Genomic DNA, 23,444 nt, shown 5'->3' on the forward strand with positions numbered 1-23,444 from the left:
GTCAGCCAACTGGATCATTGGACACAACTTGGTTTGACCTTTCCGGGCCACAATTTTTGGTTCTTGCCATGGTCTCTTGCCTCTTCTTGCCACCACTTCACCGACTGTAAACGGACCACCAGCATCACCTTCTGCATGCAAAGGGGGCAGGTCTTGCTCCTGGCCTGAGTAATGTGCCAGCGGTCAATGCATCGACTGTGAAAGGCATGAGAACACGAGAGGACTTTCAGGCTATCGTATTCCAGATACTTTTCCAAGCAGATAGCACATTCTTGATATCTGGACGTGAGAAGCAAGAAGCCAGCTAGTTCGTTCCCTTTTTCCTGGTAAGCCTGGTTTCTTGCCACCTTCCATTTCTTGCACTTTGATAAATATATCTCAATAAGCAATGAGGTGATTACAATGGACACTGGGATCATCCAGAAAATGTGGAGAGTTGCATTTTGCAAGCAAGGACCCGGCAGCCTGATATGACACTTGCAGGCAGGAGTCATGGTGCGGAAAGCCAGACGACCACCTGAGCCCAAGTGCAAATGTCCAGACAATGAGGCTAGTTTGCCAGAGCGATGGAGCCACTTCAGGATCCTGGAAGCCACACCTGCCATGAACACAGAGGGGATGTGGATCTTCTGCTTGGTGCCTGCCTCCCTCGTCATGCTCAAAAGGCCCTTGGAGTTCACACTGAGCACAATGGCATCCTGGCATCCCACGCACTGTGCAGGAAGGACCTTTGTGGCCAAGAGTGCAGTGGAAACTGAGGAGGCATTTGGTGGACCTTTGGTGGGGTGGTGGCATGCCTTCTCAGGCCTCGCCTCAAGCCCTTCCACAGGGAGAGGAGGGCCAAGTTGCACTGGCAAGGCCCTGAAGTCTGCGTTGGAGGAGTTACAGCTGCAAATCGCACGGAGGAAACCTTTCACAGCAAGAACTTGGAGGACTAAGAACATTGTCACCATGTGTGGAAGTGGAAGAAGTGACCACATGCTGACTCATGTTCCTGAAGAGTTGATGATGTGTGGAATCCTACCTGAGGGACAGCTGGATGGGGATCCTCTTGCTTCAAGGATCTAGAGAAGGAGCTGTGCACTCAAGATGGCTACTTTGGTTTCCATGGGAATAAAGAGTTGCTGCTGGATCTGGCTGGACGTTCTCTCCTTCTCAACAGGCTTGACCTGTTGGCTGCTCCTCAATGGGTTGCCAGCCACATCCCCCCCACCCCCGACTCTCAGGCACTTTCTCCCTGCAGCAATTGTGACCTCACTGCTTGCCTTTAGGGTCATGGCTTATTCTGGGAGGGAGCTGGAGAATATCTCCCTCCTGAAGAGCAACTAAATCCATTCCTGCTGACCTGAGCCAGAACCCAAGCAGCTGCACATTTCCTTCCTTAGACTTACACACCATCATTTGGGGTCTCTGAATGAACCAGAGGTCCCCAACCCTTTTGAGCCTGCCTTTGGAATTCTGACACAGAGGGCAGCGGGCACCACCACAAAATGACTCTGCCCCAGGAGGCAGTGCCAACCATGCCATGCCAGGGGATAGGTAACTTCAACGGGTGTTCACAGGTCCCATGGTGCCCCTGGGTGCCATTTTGGGGACCCCGGTAGAGACCCACCTCCCTGTTTCCCAGCCATGAGCCAAGTGTTGACAAGGGAGCTTGTTCTTGACATGCTTAAAAGGGCCGTTCTCCTGCTTTTGGGCAGTGAGATCACCAAGGTGGCTTATAAAATGTTCGGCATGACAATATCATCGAACTAAAAATCATAAAAGGAGCCCCGTGGTGCAGAGTAGTAAAGTTGCAGCACTGCAATCTGAGCTCTTTGTTCATGACCTGAGTTCGATCCCTATGGAAGCTGGGTTCAGGTAGCAGGCTCCAGGTTGACTCTGCCTTCCATCCTTCTGAAGTTGGTAAAACGAGCACCCAGCTTGCTGGAGGGAAAGTGGAGAGGACTGGGGAAGGCAAGGGCAAACCACCCTGTAAAATCTGCCATGAAAACGTGATGCAACGTCACCCCAGAGTCGCAAACGACTGGTGCTTGCACAGGGGACTACCTTTATCTTTTTAAAAATCATAAAATGAACACTCAGCATAAGCCAGTGAGAATAGTGGGTGAAAGGAACCCATTCAGGCTGGGAGATAAGCTGGTCCTATCAGGGGAGATGCTGTCGCTTGTGGGGGAGCATCAGTGGCCCCAAATGGGGTCCCAAAGCGACTTCCACTGCTCTCCCTTCCATTTTATCCTCACAACAGCCCTGTGGGGTAGTTGAGGCTGAGAGGATGGGGCTGGTCCAAGGTCACCCAGCCAGCTTCTAAGGCATGAGTGGGGATTTGAATCTAGGCCTCCCAAATACTAGTCCAACACTCTTAAGCACAACACCACACTGGTTGCAGGGTGGGCAGGAAGAAAAACACTCTTGCTGCTTCCTGAAGGGAATATGCCCTTCAGTTGTCCCACCAGCCACAGCATTCCCGGGGAGTAACAGTCTCCTTCAGATAGCAAGATGATGGTTTCCAAGGAAGCACGATTTCACCCAGTGGCAGATCACGCCTGGTCCCAGCTGCTGGCTCGCTTGGTGGTTTCCATGGCAGCTGGGGGAGGGAGGGACTGTGTAGCCGGAGATGTCTGGCAGTTCTCATGCATGTTCCTGCACATTGGATGGATCTCCCTCTGGGACGGGGGAAGTTCCCCACCTACTGGCCAGCTGATTGGGGGAGGGGGAGGGGTGGCCTGGCAGGGGGATTCCCAATCTCTATGGGGGGGGGGTCTGGCAATCCTAGATGGGAAAGACCTCAATCTGAGAACCTGGAGAGCTGAGCCAACCTGTTGGCAATACTGACCTTGATGGACCGAGGGGGAGGGGGGTCTGATTCAGTATCAGGCAGCTTCGGGTGTGACTTGTAACTCTTGAAAGCCGACATCCTGGAAATCTAGCTAGTCTCTAAGGCAAGGGTGGAATTCTAGCAGGAGCTACTTTGCATATTAGGCCACACCCTCATTTTGTAGCCAATCCTTCAAGGTCTTACAAGGCTCTTTTTTGTAAGCTCCAGGAGGATTGGCTACATCAGGGCATGTGGCCTAATATGTAAAGGAGCTCCTGATAGAATTCCACCCCTGCTCTAAGGTGTTCCTGGACTTTAATCTAGCAGCCCTGCCCTGCTGGGTCCCATCAAGCACCAACAGTAGTCAGCAAGAGCCTTCTAGGAAGCCACAAACTGGGCAAGTGCAACAGCTTCTCTTATCAGAGATCTGCTATCCAGAGGTAGACTGCTGCAGAACCCAGAGGCTCCAGTGAGCCAGCAATAGCTGCGGACAGATTGTCAATATGCCTCACACGCTCCTCCTCCCTTTAAAGTCATCTAAGGCTAGGTGGTTTTGGTGACCATCATAGTAAAGAGTCATTTGCAATTCATCAGGGCTAGAGGTGGCACCTTGGTGGGCATTGTGGCTGCCCAAATGCCTGAGATCCAAAAGAACTAGACTTGTACTGTCTTCCAGCCCTCCCTCTTTCCCACCTCCTCCACTTTCTTCTCCTTCACCCATCCCTCGGTCTTTCATTTCCACTCTCTGGGAATGGTCCCTCCCCCTTCTTTTTCCTTAACACATTGTGCAAATCAAGTTAACTCCCCCAGGTGTTTCTGCAGCTTGGAAGAGATGCCAAACACTTAAGCTGTGAACACGTTTCTCTGGGGTAAGTCCAAGTTGTGATCCCTCCCTACAGCTGAACAAATCAAACACCTTTTTGATAATGCGGGAAGATGGAATGAAGCTGCCTGGAAGGGGGGAGGGCAGAAAGAATTCAGCATTGGACACTTTGGCTTGTTTACAAAAACCCACCTCTCTGCACTGGGCCTATCTGAGCTCTTTCTCTAACTCCTGGAGAGAAGACGATGATATTGGATTTAGACCCCACCCTATACTCTGAAAGAGTCTCAGAGCAGCTCACAATCTCCTCTACCTCACAACAAACACCCTGTGAGGTGGGTGGGGCTGAGAGAGCTCTGACAGAAGCTGCCCTTTCAAGGACAACCTCTGCAAGAGCTATGGCTGACCCAAGGCCATTCCAGCAGGTGCAAGTGGAGGAGTGGGGAATCAAACGCGGATCTCCCAGATAAGAGTTCACACACTTAACCACTGCACTAAACTGGCTCTCCAGAGTTAGTAAGCTCCACATGAGCCCAGCATGGTTCAACCAGCCATGCACCTGGAAGTTGATATTTCTCCCAAGGAGAGTTCAGTAGCCTTGGAAAATGAGAGAATGAGAAAAGCTGAGCTCCCCTGAAAGGGGGGTGGAAAGTGCCATCAGGTTGCAGCGGACTTTGCATTTTCAAGGCAAGAGATGTTCAGAGGTGGTTTGCCTGGACTTCCCTTGCTGGTCTCCCACCCAAGTATCAACTGGGGCCAACCCTGCTTATCTTCCACGATCAGATGAGAGAAGGCTGGTCTGGGCTATCCAGGTCAGCACAGAGATGAGTAGAAGCAAGCAATCTTTAGTAGAAAAATAGGTGGTGGAGCTCATCCAGGGATTGTTATGCAGCTGCACCTACTATTCAGTGGACGAGGTGGAACTCTCAGAAGGAGGTGGAACTCTCAGAAAGGTGCAGGAGCTGTGCTCCTGTGAGCTCCCACTGCATCTGAGGCCTGAGTAGAAGTGGTTTGCCATTGCCTGCCTCTGCATAGCAACCCTGGATTCCTTGGTTGTCTACCCATCTGAGGACTAACCCAGGCTGACTCTGCTTGGCTTCTGAGATCTGATGAGAGCGGTCTAGCCCAACCACCCGGATCAGGGCCTCCTCAGGTAGGGAGGAGAATAATTCCTCCACTGTCTTGCTGTGGCATTTTCTCCTGTACTGAATTTAGCATAGGGTGGCCAGACCGTCCCGGTCACCCGGGAATGTCCCGCTTTTGGCCCCCAATTCCCGCCTCCCGGGCTAGCTATACCGGGACTATTAGAAGTCCCGGTTTAGCCAGCAAGAGGCTGGAGCCGGTGGGCCGCGCGCGGGGCGGGGAAGGCGGCGAGTGAGCGAGCGAGCTCTGCGCATGCGGGAGCTCCCGCGGGCTCTGCGCATGAGGGAGCTTGCCGCGGCCTTCCTTCCTTCCCTCCCTCCTTCGTCCCTTCCCTCCCTTCCCTCCTTCCTTACTGTCTCGCGATGCAGCGGCTGCTACTGGTGGCGGCGCTGCTGGCCCGCCGCTCGGACTCGGCGGGGCAGCCGCAGCCAGGCCGCCGGCTCAAGCTCCGAGGCCGAGGCGCTCTGCCCCGCCCTCCCTGCAGGCCCGGTGGCCTGGCTGCGGCTGCCCCGCCGAGGGGGGAGGGGGTCCGAGCACCAGCAGCAGCTGCCGCCTGTTGCCCGAGAAGGGGCCGCCCGCCGCCCTGCGAGACGGTAAGCCAAGGGAGGGGGCCAAAAGCGGGGGGGGCGGCGGCAGCTGGCGGCCGGCCTTCCTTCCTTCTTCCCCCCCTCCCTTCCTTCTCTCCTTCCCTCCCTCCCTCCTTCCTCGGACCCCCTCCCCCCTCGGCGGGCCAGCCGCAGCAGGGCGCGCGCCCCTGAGCCAGGCAGCCAGGTAGGTGCACCACAGCGGGACTTGTTGCTGGAGGGAGGGAGGGAGGGAGGGCAGCGGCGGCTGCGAAGTGTCCCCCCTGTCTCTTTCTCTCGCCCCTCGGCCGGGCCTCTGCCCGCCTCCTTTGCCCCCCCCGCAGGAACCAGTGGAGCCGGTTCTCTCCGCCCCCCCCAGCTGCCTTGGGCCGCCGCCGCCGCTGCCCCGCTAGGCGCTGCTGCCTCCTGCCTGCCTCCCCTCCCTCCCAGCCAACAGGCTGCTGCTCCTTCGGGGGCCCGGGCGCCATGTGCGGCAGGCCCAGAGCCCTCCTCCTCCCGCCGCGCGCCCAAGGAGCAGCCCTGCTGCTGCTCCAGCAAGCGTGTGTGTGTATGTATGCACCCGCCCCCCCCCCGTCCCGTGAGTCTGCTCTACCTTCACAGAAGGTTGGTTGTTTGTTCTTCGTGTGGCTGCATCCGCTCACCTCTTCAGGATTGGTAATTATGGTGGTCACCCTTCCCAAAAAGCTTTTCCCTTCCTCCCTGCTTTCCTTAGTCAGCTCTCGTGCGTGTGTGCTTTACCGTGTGCGTACATTTTTGCTTACTTCCTGTTTGATCAAAGCTTTACCACCAGTTGAACATCTGCCTGGATGGGAAGGGGCTGCTTTGGAAGCACATCCGTGCGGAGATCCCAGCCCTCCCCAGGATCTCTTCCCAAATCTCCAGGATCATCCCGATCTGGAGTTGGCAGCCTCAGAGCCTCTTTCCTTGCAGCTCCCTTGAGGGTTAAAGTGAGAGAGCCGAGAGTCCTAGAGAGGCAGATGATTGGGGAGGGGAGGATCAATTTCCTGCTCTGGCCCTTGCAGAAACACGTGTTCCGTTTCTAAGGCTGCTGCTTGCATGGCTCCTGGGACAGTTGCAATGAGAGTTCAAGAGGAGGAGGACTAAAGGTAGGCCTGCTGCTTCCGATGACTTTCCTTTAGTTCCCCTTAATTAATTTTCATCTCCCCCTCGCCCTCTGTCGGAACTGGTGTTTCCCAGTGTCTGAGCAGCAAGGGAACAAAGCGAGAGTCAAGTATCACCTTTAAGACCAAGAAATGTTTATGCTGAATGTAAGCTTCCGTGTGCTAGAAGCACACTTACTCCGACAATAGGATGGAATGGCGTTACTCAGACAATAGGATGGAATGAAGTGTGCTTCTAGCGCACGGAAGCTTACATTCTGCATCAAACTTTGTTGGTCTTAAAGGGGCCACTGGACTCTTGCTTTGTTCGACTGCTTCAGACCAACATGACTGACTGCCCACCTGGATCTATCTCTGAGCAGCAAGGGGGCACTCCGGGATTCCTCCCGAGAAGCCCCACCGAGCCGCAGAGGGCATGGGCAGCCTGCCTGAAGTCCGTTCCGTTCCTCTGGGTCTGGGAGCTGGAAACAGCATGGGAAACATTTTAATTTAATTTTGCTAGCACTGAAAGAGTTAAAGGGACAAAAGCATTTGCTAGAGAGGCCGAGAAAGAGGGGGGGGGCAGGGAGAAAAATTTCTGAATTGCTACAGATTCACAACAGCAAGGAAAAGCCTTTGGAAAGATCCTGAGAAGGTTTACTTGCAAGTAGGGCATGGTGGGGAGGATGGAATTCGCTGCCAGAGGATGGAGGGATGGCCAGAGAAAAAAGCAGCTTTCATAGTGGACTAGATAGATTCATGGAGGATCAGACTGTCGATGGCTACTAGCCATTGGGACTGGGGGGGAACCTCCAGATTCAGAGGCACTAATCCTCTAGATCCCAAAGCCAGGAGGCAACCTCAGGGGAAGGCCTCGGCCTCTCTGCCCTGTTGTTGGACTTCTAGAGGAATGTTTGGCCACTGTGTGAGACTGGATGTTGGACTAGATGGACCACTGGTCTGACCTAGCAGGACTTTTCTTATGCTCTTACATTCACTGTATAAATGAGGGGGATTTGGGGGTGGGGAGGGAAAAGTCAGTGTCTTTAAGAACAAGAAAAATTCAGTGTATGAAACTGTGGCTGAATTCCTGGTCATTTTAAGTCTGCCTCAAAAATGCTGCTATCAAGCTGTAGGGTTGTCAGCTCCTGGGTTGCAAATTCCTGGACATTTGGGGGTGGGGGTTGGAGCCTGGCGGAGAGAGCTCAGTGGAGTATAATACCATAGAGCCTGCCCTCCAAAGCAGTCATTCCCCCTTCCCCTCTCTGTACTCTGATGATCAGCTATAATTTGGGGGGGGGGGTGGTGTCTCCAGGCCTCACCTGGAGGCTGGCAACTGTGTTAAACAACATGATTGCTTGTATTCTGAGGCAGATTTTATATAGCTTAGCAGTCTTCTGTAATTCAACGTCTTTAGATAATGTGGAATTGGGATATATATTTTAATGAATTATGAAAGGTGATGGCACCTGGGTTTTTTTGGCCACTGTGTGACACAGAGTGTTGAACTGGATGGGCCACTGGCCTGATCCGACATGGCTTCTCTTATGTTCTTATGAGACACAGAGTGTTGGACTGGAGGGGCCACTGGCCTGATCCAACAGGGCTTCTCTTATGTTCTTATGTGACACAGAGTGTTGGACTGGAGGGGCCACTGGCCTGATCCAACAGGGCTTCTCTTATGTTCTTATGTGACACAGAGTGTTGGACTGGAGGGGCCACTGGCCTGATCCAGCATGGCTTCTCTTATGTTTTTATGTGACACAGAGTGTTGGACTGGAGGGGCCATTGGCCTGATCCAACAGGGCTTCTCTTATGTTCTTATGTGACACAGAGTGTTGGACTGGATGGGCCATTGGCCTGATCCAACAGGGCTTCTCTGATGTTCTTATGTGACACAGAGTGTTGGACTGGAGGGGCCATTGGCCTGATCCAACAGGGCTTCTCTTATGTGACACAGAGTGTTGGACTGGAGGGGCCACTGGCCTGATCCAACAGGGCTTCTCTTATGTTCTTATGTGACACAGAGTGTTGGACTGGATGGGCCACTGGCCTGATCCAGCAGGGCTTCTCTTATGATCTTATGTGACACAGAGTGTTGGACTGGAGGGGCCACTGGCCTGATCCAACAGGGCTTCTCTTATGTTCTTATGTGACACAGAGTGTTGGACTGGATGGGCCACTGGCCTGATCCGACATGGCTTCTCTTATGTTCTTATGAGACACAGAGTGTTGGACTGGATGGGCCACTGGCCTGATCCAACAGGGCTTCTCTTATGTTCTTATGTGACGCAGAGTGTTGGACTGGATGGGCCACTGGCCTGATCCGACATGGCTTCTCTTATGTTCTTATGAGACACAGAGTGTTGGACTGGATGGGCCACTGGCCTGATCCAACATGGCTTCTCTTATGTTCTTATGAGACACAGAGTGTTGAACTGGATGGGCCACTGGCCTGATCCAACATGGCTTCTCTTATGTTCTTATGTGACACAGAGTGTTGGACTGGAGGGGCCACTGGCCTGATCCAACGTGGCTTCTCTTATGTTCTTATGCAGGGAACCTGACCCCAGTGTCTTAGCATACTGTTTTTCCTACAGATCTGTGATAGAGAGTTGTATGTAAGTAGTGTGCACCCAGAGAGAGGTTCATACCAGTTTTGCATGTAAAAATGCAGTAGTGATACATCAAAGGATGCCACCATCCTGTTCTAAGAGATGGGGTGTGTGTGTGTGTGTGTGAGTGAGCAGACTGCAAGGTATTATGAAAGGTGTGTACACGATCCTCTTGGAAGTCCCAGGTAGCATCAGAATCAGGGCACATGGATTTCTATTACATTTAAATGGCATCATATGTGATTTATTTATTTTACAGAAAACATTTATTAGTCTCCTCTCTTCCTTATTGACCTCAAGGTGATTTGCAATGTGAACAAAGTACATAAAATCAAGTGCAAAGGAGATGTGATATGCAGCCTGGTGGGAGACGGAACCAAGTTGTAGCTGAGGTTTCTCACAGTGCAGAGTGTGGATATTTTCTTATCTCCACAACCCTCCCCCCCTCCCCATGCTCTAGTATGTGTTCCTGTAGTATTTCCACCACCAAACCAAATAGCTGTCCTGACAAATTAAGAGGCCTGACTTTGGTCCCTGAAAATCTGGACTGTTTGAAACTGCTTTACAGGCAGTGGCTGTTTCTGCAGTTTGTGGAACATGAGGTTTATGGAAGGTTTCTTAAAAAAAGTTTTATCTTGCGTTTTCCCCCAAGAAAATTGGACTTGGACAACTTGTGCTTATAGTTTATTGCAACCTCAGTGCTACTCGAGTCAGCACCGTTTACACTTCCCTTGAAGTCACCAGAAATGACTCTAGACTGGTTTCGTTTTTTACTTATATGGCCACTGACAGCTGCACAAAGTGAAGGTGTAGTGTGATGATATTTTACCATCTTATGCTTTTGTGCATGATCGTCATGGCCTAGCCTACCTTAAAGGGTTGTTCCTATTGTGAAGACACAATGGAGAAGAGGAAATTTATGGAAGCTGCCTTGAGTCCCCACTAGGAGAAAAAGTTGAGGGATAAATGAAGTAAATAAATAATGGAACACTCTGCATTAAGAATGTTTTGAATAGTCTACTTTAGGACTCTGTACCCCTGACTTTATATTCACTGTGTTTGTATCTATTTGAAACAAGGCAGAAAGTCATAACAGGCTATTTTCTTGGCCTTTTTATGTACTGTAAACAGTGCGTGCCCCAGACAGGAGAGGGAAAGAAGTTCTTTTGAAAAAACGGTTCTCACCCAACTGTAGTAAAATGGCATGCTGGTGAGAGAGAGAGAGAGAGAGTGTTCTTTCCCCACCATGCATATTAGCCAGTGGCAATTCCAAGTGAGTAAGACTTGGCAAAATCGCAAATGTATTCAGGGTTCCTTCCAAATGAAGTCTTTTGATTTGCTGTGAAGTCACTTCCTGTTTCCAGCAGTGGCATTTGGGGGAAATGATGTCATTTGGGGGAAATGATGTCACAGGAAGTGATGTCACTTCCTGCTTCCGGCAGGTGGCGCGGGGGAAATGATGTCACAGGAAGTGATGTCACTTCCTGTTTCCGGCAGGTGGCGCGGGGAAACGATGTCACAGGAAGTGATGTCACTTCCTGTTTCCAGCGGTGGCATGACATCACCGGAAGTGATGTCACCGGAAGTGACGTCACTTCTTGTTTCCGGCGGCGCGCGCACAGGGCGCGCGCACACGCACATTCCTTCCCCCCTCAAGGTGTCCCTGGCTGGCCTGCAGATATTATGGCCACCCTAATTTAGCATTCCTTGAATTACAAGGAGCAATACTAAAATGAATTTTGGAATGAGAGCCTAAGAATGAAAAGATATGGAGCATTCTGGGTATCCCTATTAACAAGGACATTGGTCTGAAAGAGGCAGGTTACCTGCAAATTCCAGTTCCTATGAGGCAGACAGTGTGCATGAATGTGTGTGTGTTTGTGGGGGGGTGTCAGAACTTGTAACTTTTATTGCTTTGCTTTGACCAAACTGACTCCATGTTGTAACTTAGAATGCTTGACAGCCGTCATTGACCCGGGCCGCTCTGCTATGCCAAATATTTAGGGCAGTATGGCAGGCGGCAGAGAGTCTCTGCTTAACATCCACAGGTGCCCTTTGAAGCCAAGCCGTTTGGCCTTCGCAACAGGGGGGCATCCTCCTTTTCTGATAACGAAGGCTGGGAAGAAGAGACAACCATTTGAGACCGTGTGAATTATTGTTTTATTATGCTTTGCTGTGGGCATAAAATGTAACCAACTGCCCAGACTCGCCATTACTGTTATTTCGTTACTATAGTACTGTAGTTCTTCAAATAAAGATCCTAACTTGCAACAAGTATTGGACTCGTCTGAAGTTCACCCAAGTTCTGACATTATAACAGTAATCTTTTGTTTTGGACTTATCTGTACTGGCAACCTGGCCCGATGGCGGCACTGGCCCCAGACAACGGAGAGCCCAGTATCCCACCAGATGAAGAACCCCTCGACCCGAAGGTAACCGGAGCGAGGAGGAAGATTAAAGTCCCCGCGCCGTTTTCCGTTGACGCCTTTCCTCCACGAACCTGGAGTCCGAGGAAGTCTACGGCCGCTATGGAGGCCGTGGAACAACGGTACCGAATTCTCGCCACGGGCGGGGGAGAAGGGGACGAGGACGAGCCCAGAGACGAGGGGCTCAGCACTTATGGCGGAGGGGACCCGATCCGAACACTACGCAACGAATTGTTCGATTGGGTGAGAGAAATCCACGACGAGGTTCACGCCTCCAGAACCCTGATGGCGGAGGAGATGCAGCAGAACCTGGGAGCGATCCGCGACCAAATACGCATGCTCCAGGGGGTCGTGGCCGCGGGGCAGATCCCGGGAGGAGGACTGGCGGGCCCTCTAGCAGGCGCGCCGGCCGGACCCCCGGCCGGCCCCCCAGCCGGTCCCCCGGCAGGTCCTCCGGCGGGACCCCCCGCGGGGCCGCCGGCCGGCCCTCCAGTGGGACCCCCGGCGGGGCCCCTGGCAGGCCCTCCAGCAGGCCCACCAGCTAGGCCACCCGCGGGACAGCCGGCCGGCCCTCCAGTGGGACCCCCGGCCCCACCACCCGGTGGGCCGGTGGTTCCGGCAGCTCCGGCTCCTGTCGCCCCCGCCGGGGGAGACGGGGGGGGACACCGGGAGTTGAAGATCACCTTCGACGGAGACGGAGAAGCGGTGGAGTACTTCACGATCCAGTGCAACACGTTTTTCACGCACTGGGGAGCGGGGTACCCCACGGAAGCAAGCCGCGTAGACCACATCGCCTCCAGACTGAGGGGACCGGCTGAAAAATGGTACGTGGGACTTTACACGGGACGGAAACCCGAACTAGCCACCGTGGCCGACTTCCTGCAGGCGATGCTCCGACAGTACGGAGATCCCCTGCGAGAGGAGAAAGCCATCGCGGCCCTGCAAAGAATAGAACAAGGCAACCGCACCACCCGCGAGTACGCTACCGAATTCATGGGCCACTGCGCGGCAGCCAGGGGATGGAATGAAGTGATGAAGTACACCGCGTTCAAGAACGGGTTGAACGCGAATATCTTAGATCGGTGCTACCACCAGGGAAGACCAGACACCCTGGTAGGATGGATCCAACTGGCTGGGGAGGTAGAGACCGACCTCCAGCACGTCGGGATGCGACGCCAACAACAAGGCAAGAAGGGGGGAAAGTCGAGCCCCTCCCCGAGGAAGACGGAGGGGAAGCGAGGCCCCACAACCTTGACCCCCTCGACCACGGCGCGAAAGTGCTTCAGGTGCGGGGATCCAAATCACCTGGCCGCGAACTGCCCGGGGAAGCCAACACCGACTCCGACGCAGCCCAAACCGGCGCCCACCGCACCGAAGAAGAAAGGCGGGCGAACGAAGGAGCCCAGTCGGGGCACCGTCGCCACTTCCTTGGCGATTGACGAGGATGTTACCACCATAGAAGAATCCAGCGAGGAGTCCTGGGATCAAGAGTCGGCGGGAAACGACAGCGACCTGCTTTAACCAGTGCCGCGAGGCAGGTCGACAAAACGCCGGCACTACTAACGGTGAGAGTTACCGGGGGGCTATTGTTCATGGCGGTCACCCTCTTGAACCCCAACTTAAAAAGATTTATGCACGCCCGGGCCCTGATTGATTCTGGGTGCACGAGAGACATTATCACCCCACGCTTAGTGGAAGCGCTTGGGTTAGCCACGTCTCCCCTTCCCCACCCCATCCAATTTGAACAAATGGACGGGTCACCGATGAGGGGGGAACCGTGCACCCTAGAGACCCAGGCAACCCCTGTGGGAACCGAAGAGCACTGGGGTGTAGAAACTTTTGTCATAGCCCCCTCCTGCTCTTTCGATGTGGTGGTGGGATCAGGATGGCTAGCAAAACACCAACCGGACATTCGATGGGCAGAGCAAATCGTGCGGTTCCCGGACTGGCGGTGTGAACACCACCACTGGAAGCCCGAGTGGGGCCCGAAAGCACCCCCCCAGAATGAGAGACTCTGCCTCACCCTCGAGGAGATAGGATCGATCCCCAAAGAATACAGGGACTTGAGGAAAGCATTTAGTGAGCGGGAGGCGGACGAGCTCCCCCCGCATCGCCCCACGGACTGTGCTATCGAACTCATTCCAGGGCAGGCACTACCGAAGGCAAAACTGTATTCAATGGGTTGGGCGGAGAAAGCGGAGCTGAGAAAATTCATTGACAAAAATTTGAAACGGGGCTTCATTCGACCAGCCATGGCCCCCCATGCGGCCCCTGTACTATTCCGCAAGAAAAAGGACGGGGGGCTTAGACTTTGCACAGATTTTCGCGGGATAAACGGGATTTCTATGTCCAATGTTTACCCGATCCCGCTGATAAGAGACCTTTTGAACACGGTGGCCGAGGGCAAGATCTTCACTAAGCTCGATCTCCGAGACGCGTACTTCCGCGTACGGATTAAGGAAGGAGACGAGTGGAAGACTGCGTTCAACACACCTATGGGACAGTTTGAATACCTAGTGATGCCATTCGGGCTCCAGGGAGCGCCGGGGTTTTTTATGAATTTCATAAATGAAGTGTTGAGAGAATTCCTGTTTAAGGGGGTGGTAGTGTACTTTGATGACATCATTATCTATTCGAAGGATCTTGAATCCCGTGTACCCCTAGTACGAAAAGTATTAACTACTCTATGTAAGAACAAACTGTATGCTAAGCTGTCTAAATGTGAGTTCCACAAGACGGAACTGGATTACTTGGGATTCCGAGTGTCGGGGGAGGGGCTTGCAATGGACCCGGCAAAAATCCAAGCGGTCCTAGATTGGGAACCACCCCGAACCCGATGGCAGTTACAATCTTTTCTCGGGTTCGCAAATTTTTACCGCGGGTTCATTAAAGGGTTCGCCCGTGTGATGCTTCCCCTCACAGAGCTCCTAAAAATGAAGGGGAGGGGGGAGGCAGCGAAAAAACCCGGGGCGCGCTTAACATGGACGCCGGAATGCCATAAAGCTTTCCAAGAGCTCAAGCAACTCTTCACCTCTGAACCAATACTGGCTCACCCCAATGAATTAAAACCCTTCGTGGTACAATGCGACGCCTCCGACGTCGCCGTAGGAGCCATATTGATGCAGAGGAACGTAGAGGGGGAACTGCGTCCCTGCGCCTATATCTCTCACAAATTCTCAAACGAGCAAAGGAACTGGTCGGTGTGGGACAAAGAGGCATTTGCAGTAATGTTCGCATTGAAAACGTGGAGATCCTGGTTAGAAGGAGCCCGAGTCCCATTTGAAATTTGGACTGACCACAAGAACCTAGAAGCCCTCACGGGCCGCCGCAAATTGACTGCCAAACAAATTCGATGGGCGGGGTTCTTCGCAAAATTCGACTTCGTGCTGAAACATATCCCGGGCACTAAGAACTTTTTGGCTGATGCACTATCACGCATGCCCCAGCACGAAAGTCAACGAGAGGAAGTAATCGATTCTCTCATCCCCCCCTTGGCAGTCGCAGGAGGGGTCACCACCCGTTCAGGGAAAAAGACCGGGGCCCCGGAATTGCCACAAAAGGAGCGCTTTGCGTCAGAGGCAGACTTAGAAGGAGCAGAGCGCCCCGAAGGGCTCGAGCAAGGAGAGGGAGGACTTTGGTTCCACAAAGGGAAAATCTACGTGCCTAAGTCCATGAGAAAAGAGGTCTTAGAACAGAGTCATTCTAACCGCCTGGCCGGTCACTTTGGGTACGTAAAAACCCTCCACTTAATTACCCGACAATTCTGGTGGCCGAAGCTAAAGAGAGACATTTCCGAATTCGTGCTCGCATGCCCTACTTGCATCATGTCCAAACGCAGAGGGGGAAAACCCCCCGGCCACCTCGTCCCCCTCCCCACGGCCAATCGCCCCTGGGCCGTTGTGTCGATGGATTTCATAGTAGAACTTCCTCCGTCCCAAGGGAAAACAGTGATATTGGTGGTGGTTGACACTTTTTCAAAACAAGCCCACTTCATCCCCTGCAAGAAATTGCCCACAGCTAAAAAATTGCCCCAACTTTTCTTCAATCACGTGGTCCGCCTACACTCATTCCCCGAGAAGGTCATTAGTGACCGCGGGCCACAGTTCGTTGCCAACTTCTGGCGGGAGTTTTGCAAGCTAGCTGGCATCGAACAGGGCCTTAGCTCCGCGTACCACCCGCAAACGGACGGACAGACGGAGAGGGTGAATGGGCTTCTTGAACAATATTTGAGGTGTTACATTAATTACCAGCAGACAAATTGGGTGGAACTCCTGCCGTTCGCCGAGTATGGCTACAATAACAGCCTCCATAGTTCCACCAAAACCTCTCCCTTCCAAATAGTCAACGGCTACGAGGGAAAACCCTTCCCAAACCTCCCCCTCCCCGCAGGACTGAAAGAACCCACTTCATGCCTTCAGTGGTGGGAGGGGATAAGGGAGGGGTGGAAAGTGATTCAAGAAAACCTGGAGGAGGCAAAGAGGGAGTACAAACGGCACTTTGACAAAAAGCATGCCCCGCAATGGGAACTGAAGGAGGGCGAGACAGTGTTCCTATCCACCAAAAATTTGCCCCTTCCCCAAGGATGCCGCAAACTTGCCCTTAAGTACCTGGGTCCATTCAAAATAAAGAAGGTTATCAACAAAGTGACTGTGGAACTAGAGTTGCCCAAATCCCTGAGTAAGATCCACCCTGTTTTTCATTGCAGCCTTCTTCGCAAGGATCCTGGAGCTACGCAGTTTCATCCTCGCCCCCCGGAGCCGCCTCCGACATTAGTGAAGGGTCAGAGTCACCATGAGGTGTTAGAGATCCTGGACGCTAAGGTCCAGAGGGGGGTGCTGTACTATCTGATCAGGTGGAAATACTTTCCCCCTAGCTGTGATGAGTGGGTAAAAGCCAGTGATGTATCCGCACCGCAATTGCTCAAGAAATTTCACCTACTGTACCCGCACAAGCCCAAGCCGAAGAGCTTAGGGGGGGCAGTATGTCAGAACTTGTAACTTTTATTGCTTTGCTTTGACCAAACTGACTCCATGTTGTAACTTAGAATGCTTGACAGCCGTCATTGACCCGGGCCGCTCTGCTATGCCAAATATTTAGGGCAGTATGGCAGGCGGCAGAGAGTCTCTGCTTAACATCCACAGGTGCCCTTTGAAGCCAAGCCGTTTGGCCTTCGCAACAGGGGGGCATCCTCCTTTTCTGATAACGAAGGCTGGGAAGAAGAGACAACCATTTGAGACCGTGTGAATTATTGTTTTATTATGCTTTGCTGTGGGCATAAAATGTAACCAACTGCCCAGACTCGCCATTACTGTTATTTCGTTACTATAGTACTGTAGTTCTTCAAATAAAGATCCTAACTTGCAACAAGTATTGGACTCGTCTGAAGTTCACCCAAGTTCTGACAGGGGGTCTTCAGACCACCTTTCTGAGCCTCAGAATCAGAAGTGTCTGTCTCGTCCCATTGAGCCTTTCCTCTAATGAGCTCAGGGCAACATAGACCAGGGGTGTCAAACTCATTTGTTATGAAGGCCGGATCTGACATAAATGAGACCTTGTCTGGCCAGGCTATTTCGGGCTGAGCCATACCTATTTAAAGATTAGGTAGCAGAAATATAAACTTTTTAAAGGACACAAACACAATTAATTTTTTTTTTCACAAACACAATTAAATATTTTCTTAAAAAAAAAAACTTAAAACGTGCTTAAAATGTTAGCACTCCTTAGTCTCAAAGGTGCTTTCTTTGTCTTTCTCCGATGGGATCCAGGGAACTGGGCAAAGGAAGCTCCGGCTCTTTCCTTCCTTCCCCAGGGGACCGGGAGGGGGAGGAGCTTCAAGCTGATAAAAAGAAGAGAGGCTTGACTCATTAGCTCTGCTGTGCAATTGAGAGAGCCTGGTAAACCAAGCTCCCCGCCCTTCCTCCCTAAGGGAGGAGCCTCAGCCAATGGAGAAAATAGAGGTTTTGCTCTGTAACTCCTGTGTGATTGAGTTTAATCACTTTAGTTGCCCTTTTCTGCACTTTTTCCAATGTTATAATATCCTTTTTGAGGTGCGGTGACCAGAATTACAATATTATAAATGAGACCGCACCACCGATTTATACAGGGGCATTATACTGGCTGATTTGTTTTCAATTCCCTTCCTAATAATTCCCATCATGGCGTTGGCCTTTTTTATTGCAATCGCACACTGTCTTGACATTTTCAGTGAGTTATCTACCATGACCCCAAGATATCTCTCTTGGTCAGTCTCTGCCAGTTCACAACCCATCCACTTGTATTTGTAGCTGGGATTCTTGGCCCCAATGTGCATTACTTTGCACTTGGCCACATTGAACCTCATCTGCCACATTGACGCCCACTCACCCAGCATCAACAAATCCCTTCGGAGTGCATCACAATCATCTCTGGTTCTCACCACCCTGAACAATTTAGTGTCATCTGCAAAGTTGGCCACTTCTCTGCTTAATCCCAACTCCAGATCATTAATGAACAAGTTAAAGAGCATGGGACCCAGTACTGAGCCCTGCGGCACCCCACTGCTTGCTGTCCTCCACTGCCCATTTAGACTCACTCTCTGCTTCCTAATAATTAGCCAGTTTTTGATTCACAAGAGGACCTGTCCTTTTACTCCATGGCCGTTTTCCCACTTACCTTACCCCAGAGCGACGTCCCTCTTCACCGCGCTGCGTCTGCGCGGATTTCGCACAAACTGCTGCGCAGCACCAGGAAGAGCCGCGTAGTCCCGGGGCTTTTGTGTCACAAATGTAAACCTGCTTTTTGACGGTTTACATTTGTGACGCAAAAGCCCCAGGACTACGTGGCTCTTCCTGGTGCTGCGCAGCAGTTTGTGCGAAATCCGCACAGACGCAGCGCGGTGAAGAGGGACGTCGCTCCGGGGTAAGGTAAGTGGGAAAACGGCCATGACTCTCGAGCTTACTAAGGAGCCTTTGATGAGGAACTTTATCAAAAGCTTTCTGGAAGTCAAGGTAAACAACACCTATTGGGTCCCCTTTGTTCACCCCCTCAAAGAACTGTAACAAGTTAGTGAGGCAAGATCTTCCCTTACAGAACCCATGCTGAGTATTCCTCAATAACTTGTGTTCATCAATGTGCCTACTCATTCTGTCCTTGATAATGCTTTCTACCAACTTTCCCGGTACTGAAGTCAGACTGACTGGCCTGTAATTTCCCGGCTCTCCTCTGGAACCCTTTTTAAAGATGGAGATGACATTTGCTACCTTCCAGTCCTCAGGAACGGAGGCAGATTTCAATGAAAGATTACATATTTTTGTCAGGAGATCTGCAAGTTCGAGTTCTTTTAGAACTCTTGGAATATATGCCATCCAGACCTGGTGACTTATTAGTTTTTAATTCGTCAATCAGTTGTAGGACCTCCTCTCTTGTCACCTCAATTTGACTCAGATATTGCATCACCCCTTCCAAAATTAGTGGTTCTGGAGTGGTAAAACACTTCTCATCTTCCACAGTGAAGACTGAGGCAAAAAATGCATTCAGCTTCTCAGCCATTTCCCTATCCTCCTTCAGTAATCCTTTTACCCCTTGGTCATCCAAGGGCCCCACTGCCTCCCTGGCTGGTTCCCTGCTTCTAATATATTTGAAGAAATTTTTATTGTTGGTCTTTATATTTTTTGCAATATGCTCCTCATAGTCCCTTTTTGCCTGCCTGATCACAGTCTTGCATTTGATTGTCAAGTCTGAATATGACTGGCTCAACCAGAGAGCATGCTGGGTAGAACCAAAGTAGAACCAAATGCTACTAGTGTTTCTCTACTGTTCCCTCTCCCTTTTCTTAGAAGCTCTCCTTGCTTTGAAATGGTGATGTGTGAAAAGTCTTACCTGAACCTTCTCAGCCCAGGCCTGTGGGAGTCGTAGGAACCTAATAAAACATCAAGGCCACTACGCCTAATCAACATGAGAATGTACTAGTAACATCTATGTGTGAATGTCCCCTGCACAATTTCCCTGCCCGTAGGAATGCTTTTGAAGTGATCTTTATATGCAATGTATTTACTGTATGGCTTTAGTCTCTTCAAACCCTGGCTCAAGCATTACCTCTCAGCCGTCTCCTCTCCAGGCTAAACATCCCCAGCTCCTTCAACCTGTTCTCATAGGACTTGGTCTCCAGACCCCTCACCATCTTTATTGACCTCATCTGAACCCGTTCCAGCTTGTCTATATCCTTCTTAAAATGTGGTGCCCAAGACTGAACACAATACTGTAGGTGAGGTCTTACCAGAGCAAAGCGATACCATCACATCTTGTGATCTGGACACTATACTTCTGTTGATACAGCCCAAAATTGCATTTGCCTTTTTAGCCACCGCATCACACTGTTGACCCATGACTGTGGTCAATAGCCACAGTATCATCCAGTATCACCTGTCTTACATGATTTTGTCTAATCCCCATTGAAAAGCCATTTCTAACCAGATAACTGTAGCCACATTATTTGGCAGTGAGTTCTCTAAGTCTGTTACGTGTTACTTGGAGGTGCCCTTCCTTTTCTTAGCTGTCTTCCAATCAGTGTGGATAACTCTCCATGCTCTCTCCATTCCACTTTTTAATTTGATAAACTTCAGTCATGTACAAGCTGAGTTGGTTCCCCTCCACTTCTAAATGGGCCCCCTAACCTGCAGGGCAGCTCAATCTCATCAGATCTGGAAAGCTAAACAGATTTGGCCTGGATTAGTACTTTAATGGGATATCATCCAGGAAGTCCCAGGTTGCTAGGCAGAGGAAAGCAAACTACCCCTGTTCATTTGCTCTGACCTGGATGGGCCAGGCAAACCTGGCTAAGCAGGGGCGGCCCTGGTTAGTACTTGGATAAGAGACTAGCCCAGAAGTCCAGTGTCTATACAGTCAGGCAATGGCAGACAACCTTGGTTCATCTCTTGCCTTGAAACCTAGAGGGGTGGCACTCATTATGCAGGTACAGGACAGCACTTTCACCACCAAATGGGGAAAGTGCCAGACACTTCAGCCAGACACTCCTAGGGGGCAGTATTTTTTGCATTTGCTACCAGAGCACACTGAACCCAGTGGAATTAGATATACTCAAAATTCCTGAAAATGAAGAACAATCACTAGGAGGTTCAACCTCTGCAGCAGATCTTAAGTGTTGGAATCTGCAATGGGTGGGCAGGTACTTTGTAAGCACAGCATTGCAGCACTTTCACACACACTGAATAATGCTCTTTAATGCACTTTGCAACTGGATTTTACTGTGCAAAATGGGAAAATCCATTGGCAAATGATTGCCAAAGTGCATGTAAAGTGGACTGAAACTGATCATTTAGTGTGCGTGAAACCACCCATTGTTCATCTTAAAAGTTTTTTTTAAGTCAGCAGTGGTCAAAATTAGGAGTTCTGGAACCCCAGCTCAGGCATCTTACTCTACTTGCTGCTATGAAAGCTTACCAGATAATTGAGCTGTTGAGTGCTCATTAGCACCACCAGTATGACTGGCCAAAGAGGGGTATTACAGCAATTCATTTATTTACTTGATTTATATCCTGCACCCTCTCCTCAGGATAGTTCACAGCATACACAATTCATCATTAAAGCTTATTAAAGTAGATAATAAAATCTACTAATACAAATAAATATAATAACAGGGATTCTAATTAAAATTAAACTGGTCGTCAGTTCTGGAACAAATCTGGCCGTCCAGCCAGATCACTCATTCTCGTTAATTAAATGCTGCACAAAACAAGGCAGCCTTGCCAGTCCTGTGGAAGTTTAATTGATCTTGTGGGGCATGAATTTTTTCAGGGAGCTGGTTCCACAGGGAGGGGGTAGCCACTGAGAAGACCCTTGTCCTAGTGGATGACAAATGGACTATTCATGGGCCAGATGCCTTCAGGAGGTCAACTGAGTGGGCAATACAAAAGGTTCTCTCAGACCTCTAAAACCTCTGCATCTGAACTGCTTCTTAGTCTAAGTGACTTTTCTTTGAGGCAAAGACCAAGGTGTTCAGAGACTCCCCCACTGTCTTCTCTGTCCTTCCCTTCAGCTTCCCAGTTCATGAAGCTCTCCACTGTGTTTTTATTTGCCGCCTCCTCCTCCAGATGGCCAGCCCTGGAAGCTTCCCAGAGACATGCACTTTATTGTTTGGGGGGAAACCATGCTGCATGACCACATGCACCCCTTGCATTGAAAATTAAACCCAGACTCATAGCAAAAGAACAAAGGGGACAACAGCTGGCATTTGGGTGAATTTTGTTGTTTCCAATTTTTCCAGGTGGCCTGCAGCCTTCTGGGAGTTCCCCCCTCCTTCCCCCCAGCTTCTTTCTCTTGCCACCCAGCAATGGCTTGCTCCTCAGGTCCCTAGGTTGCCATGTTGACATTTTGTTTGCAGATTGGGCAAATCTTCCCAGTTCTTGGCTGGATGAGAAGCCACGTATTGATGCAAGTGTTGTGATAGGCGTGGGCGCAAGGGAGAATCTTCAGCTTGTCGCCTGCTTCATACTCAGCCATGCAGATGACACACAAGTCATACTTGTCCCCTGTTTTGAAGGTCTTCACTTTGATCCCCTTATTCCTCCAGCACCATTTCATGCAACCAGCAACCATGATGAAACTGAGGCCCATGCTTAGGAGAATCACAACACCAAACTCCTGGATGAACCCGATGATCATCTGCTGGGTACAATAGCCTGGCCAATATTGCAGGTGATGCCGAGCTGGATCCCAAATAGCGATTCCGATGTTGTCCCAGCAGGGATTGTAGTAGCCCTGAGGTATCACCACTCTGACTTCAGTTTCATTTTTAGAATGGACCACTTGTCTCAGGAGCTTAGCAGCTGTCTCCCCAATGAAGAGGGAAGGGATCAAGATCTGCTGACGTGCCTTTTCCACTTCAACAGTCATGCTCACCAGCAAGTCGGAGTGGAGGTTATGGATGACAGCTGCTTGGTACCCAGCTTTCTGGGCATGGAGCACCTTGATGCTGAAGGGGCAGTCATACCTGCGGATGAGCACAATAGAGCTTGTGGAGACTGGTGGGACTTTTATAGGGTGGCAGGCATTGGCAGGCACAGCTTCAAAGAGATAGCCCTTCAGACCTGCACGTGAGAGTGGTGGGCCAAAGCACGCAGGCACAGCTTGAGAATCAAGGCAGGTGGAATTGTGGGAAAAGACCAGATGGACGAAGGGTTTCCCCAAGATGGTCTCTAGTAGCAACAAAAAGATGAGCAAGGAAGGATGAGATAGGAATAAGAATCTCATGTTGGAGATTATCTTCTATAGATGGAATGGTGGAATGGGTAGTTTGGAGGAACATCTGAGTCTCACCCGGGCATCTTGGAGTGCTGTTTTGGGTTCTTCACGGCAACATCAAAAGCAAGACACGGACGGTGACGGTGCCTTCCTTAGCAGTGGCTTTGATAGTTCACAGTGTTTACCTCCCACTTTCCTCTGCAGTTCATCCCACCCCCCCCCACTGCTCAACACTAGTTGTTTGAAGCAGCATAAGCCCTTATGACATCACTCAATCAGTGGTTGACTGATGAATAGAGAGGAAGACAGATGTGTGTGTGTGGAGAGAGACAGAGACAGAGCCAGAAGGAGAGAAAACCATTGCTTAGCATAATTAAGTGTAATTTATAGTTGTATGGCGCAATTTAGATATAAGAATATAAGCACTGTAGTAAATTATTAAATTACCTATACGAATAATTATTAGATCTAGGATATAATGATCTTAGGAAGGTTTATGATCAAATTTCAGTTTGGGGATGGGTTTTAAATGTGAGATTAATTGCTGTTTGATACATGTGATTTACTGCTTTAATATGTCGAGAATGTTGGAAATTTAAAATAAAAATAAAACAGAATTTAAAAAAACCAGGAGAGAATCTTCCCTATACCCCAAAGTCTAGAAGGATCACCCCCATCTCTACCCACTTTTCAGTAT

General features: G+C 50.7%; 1 protein-coding gene across 1 annotated transcript; it reads right to left on the reverse strand.

Annotated features, from left to right (window-relative positions):
- Positions 1–21,812: 21,812 nt before the first annotated feature.
- ZNRF4 (zinc and ring finger 4) lies at positions 21,813–22,907 on the reverse strand. Its single transcript, XM_060233455.1, has one exon. The coding sequence runs from the start codon at positions 22,754–22,756 to the stop codon at positions 21,857–21,859; it is 900 nt and encodes a 299-aa protein (XP_060089438.1). The 5' UTR covers positions 22,757–22,907; the 3' UTR covers positions 21,813–21,856.
- Positions 22,908–23,444: the final 537 nt, after the last annotated feature.

This window comes from Heteronotia binoei, chromosome 2, assembly GCF_032191835.1.
Source record: "Heteronotia binoei isolate CCM8104 ecotype False Entrance Well chromosome 2, APGP_CSIRO_Hbin_v1, whole genome shotgun sequence".
NCBI lineage: Eukaryota > Metazoa > Chordata > Lepidosauria > Squamata > Gekkonidae > Heteronotia > Heteronotia binoei.

Bases quoted from the DNA above. Each gene is read 5' to 3' on its own strand.
- ZNRF4 (XM_060233455.1), bottom strand. From the start codon at position 22,756: ATGAGATTCTTATTCCTATCTCATCCTTCCTTGCTCATCTTTTTGTTG.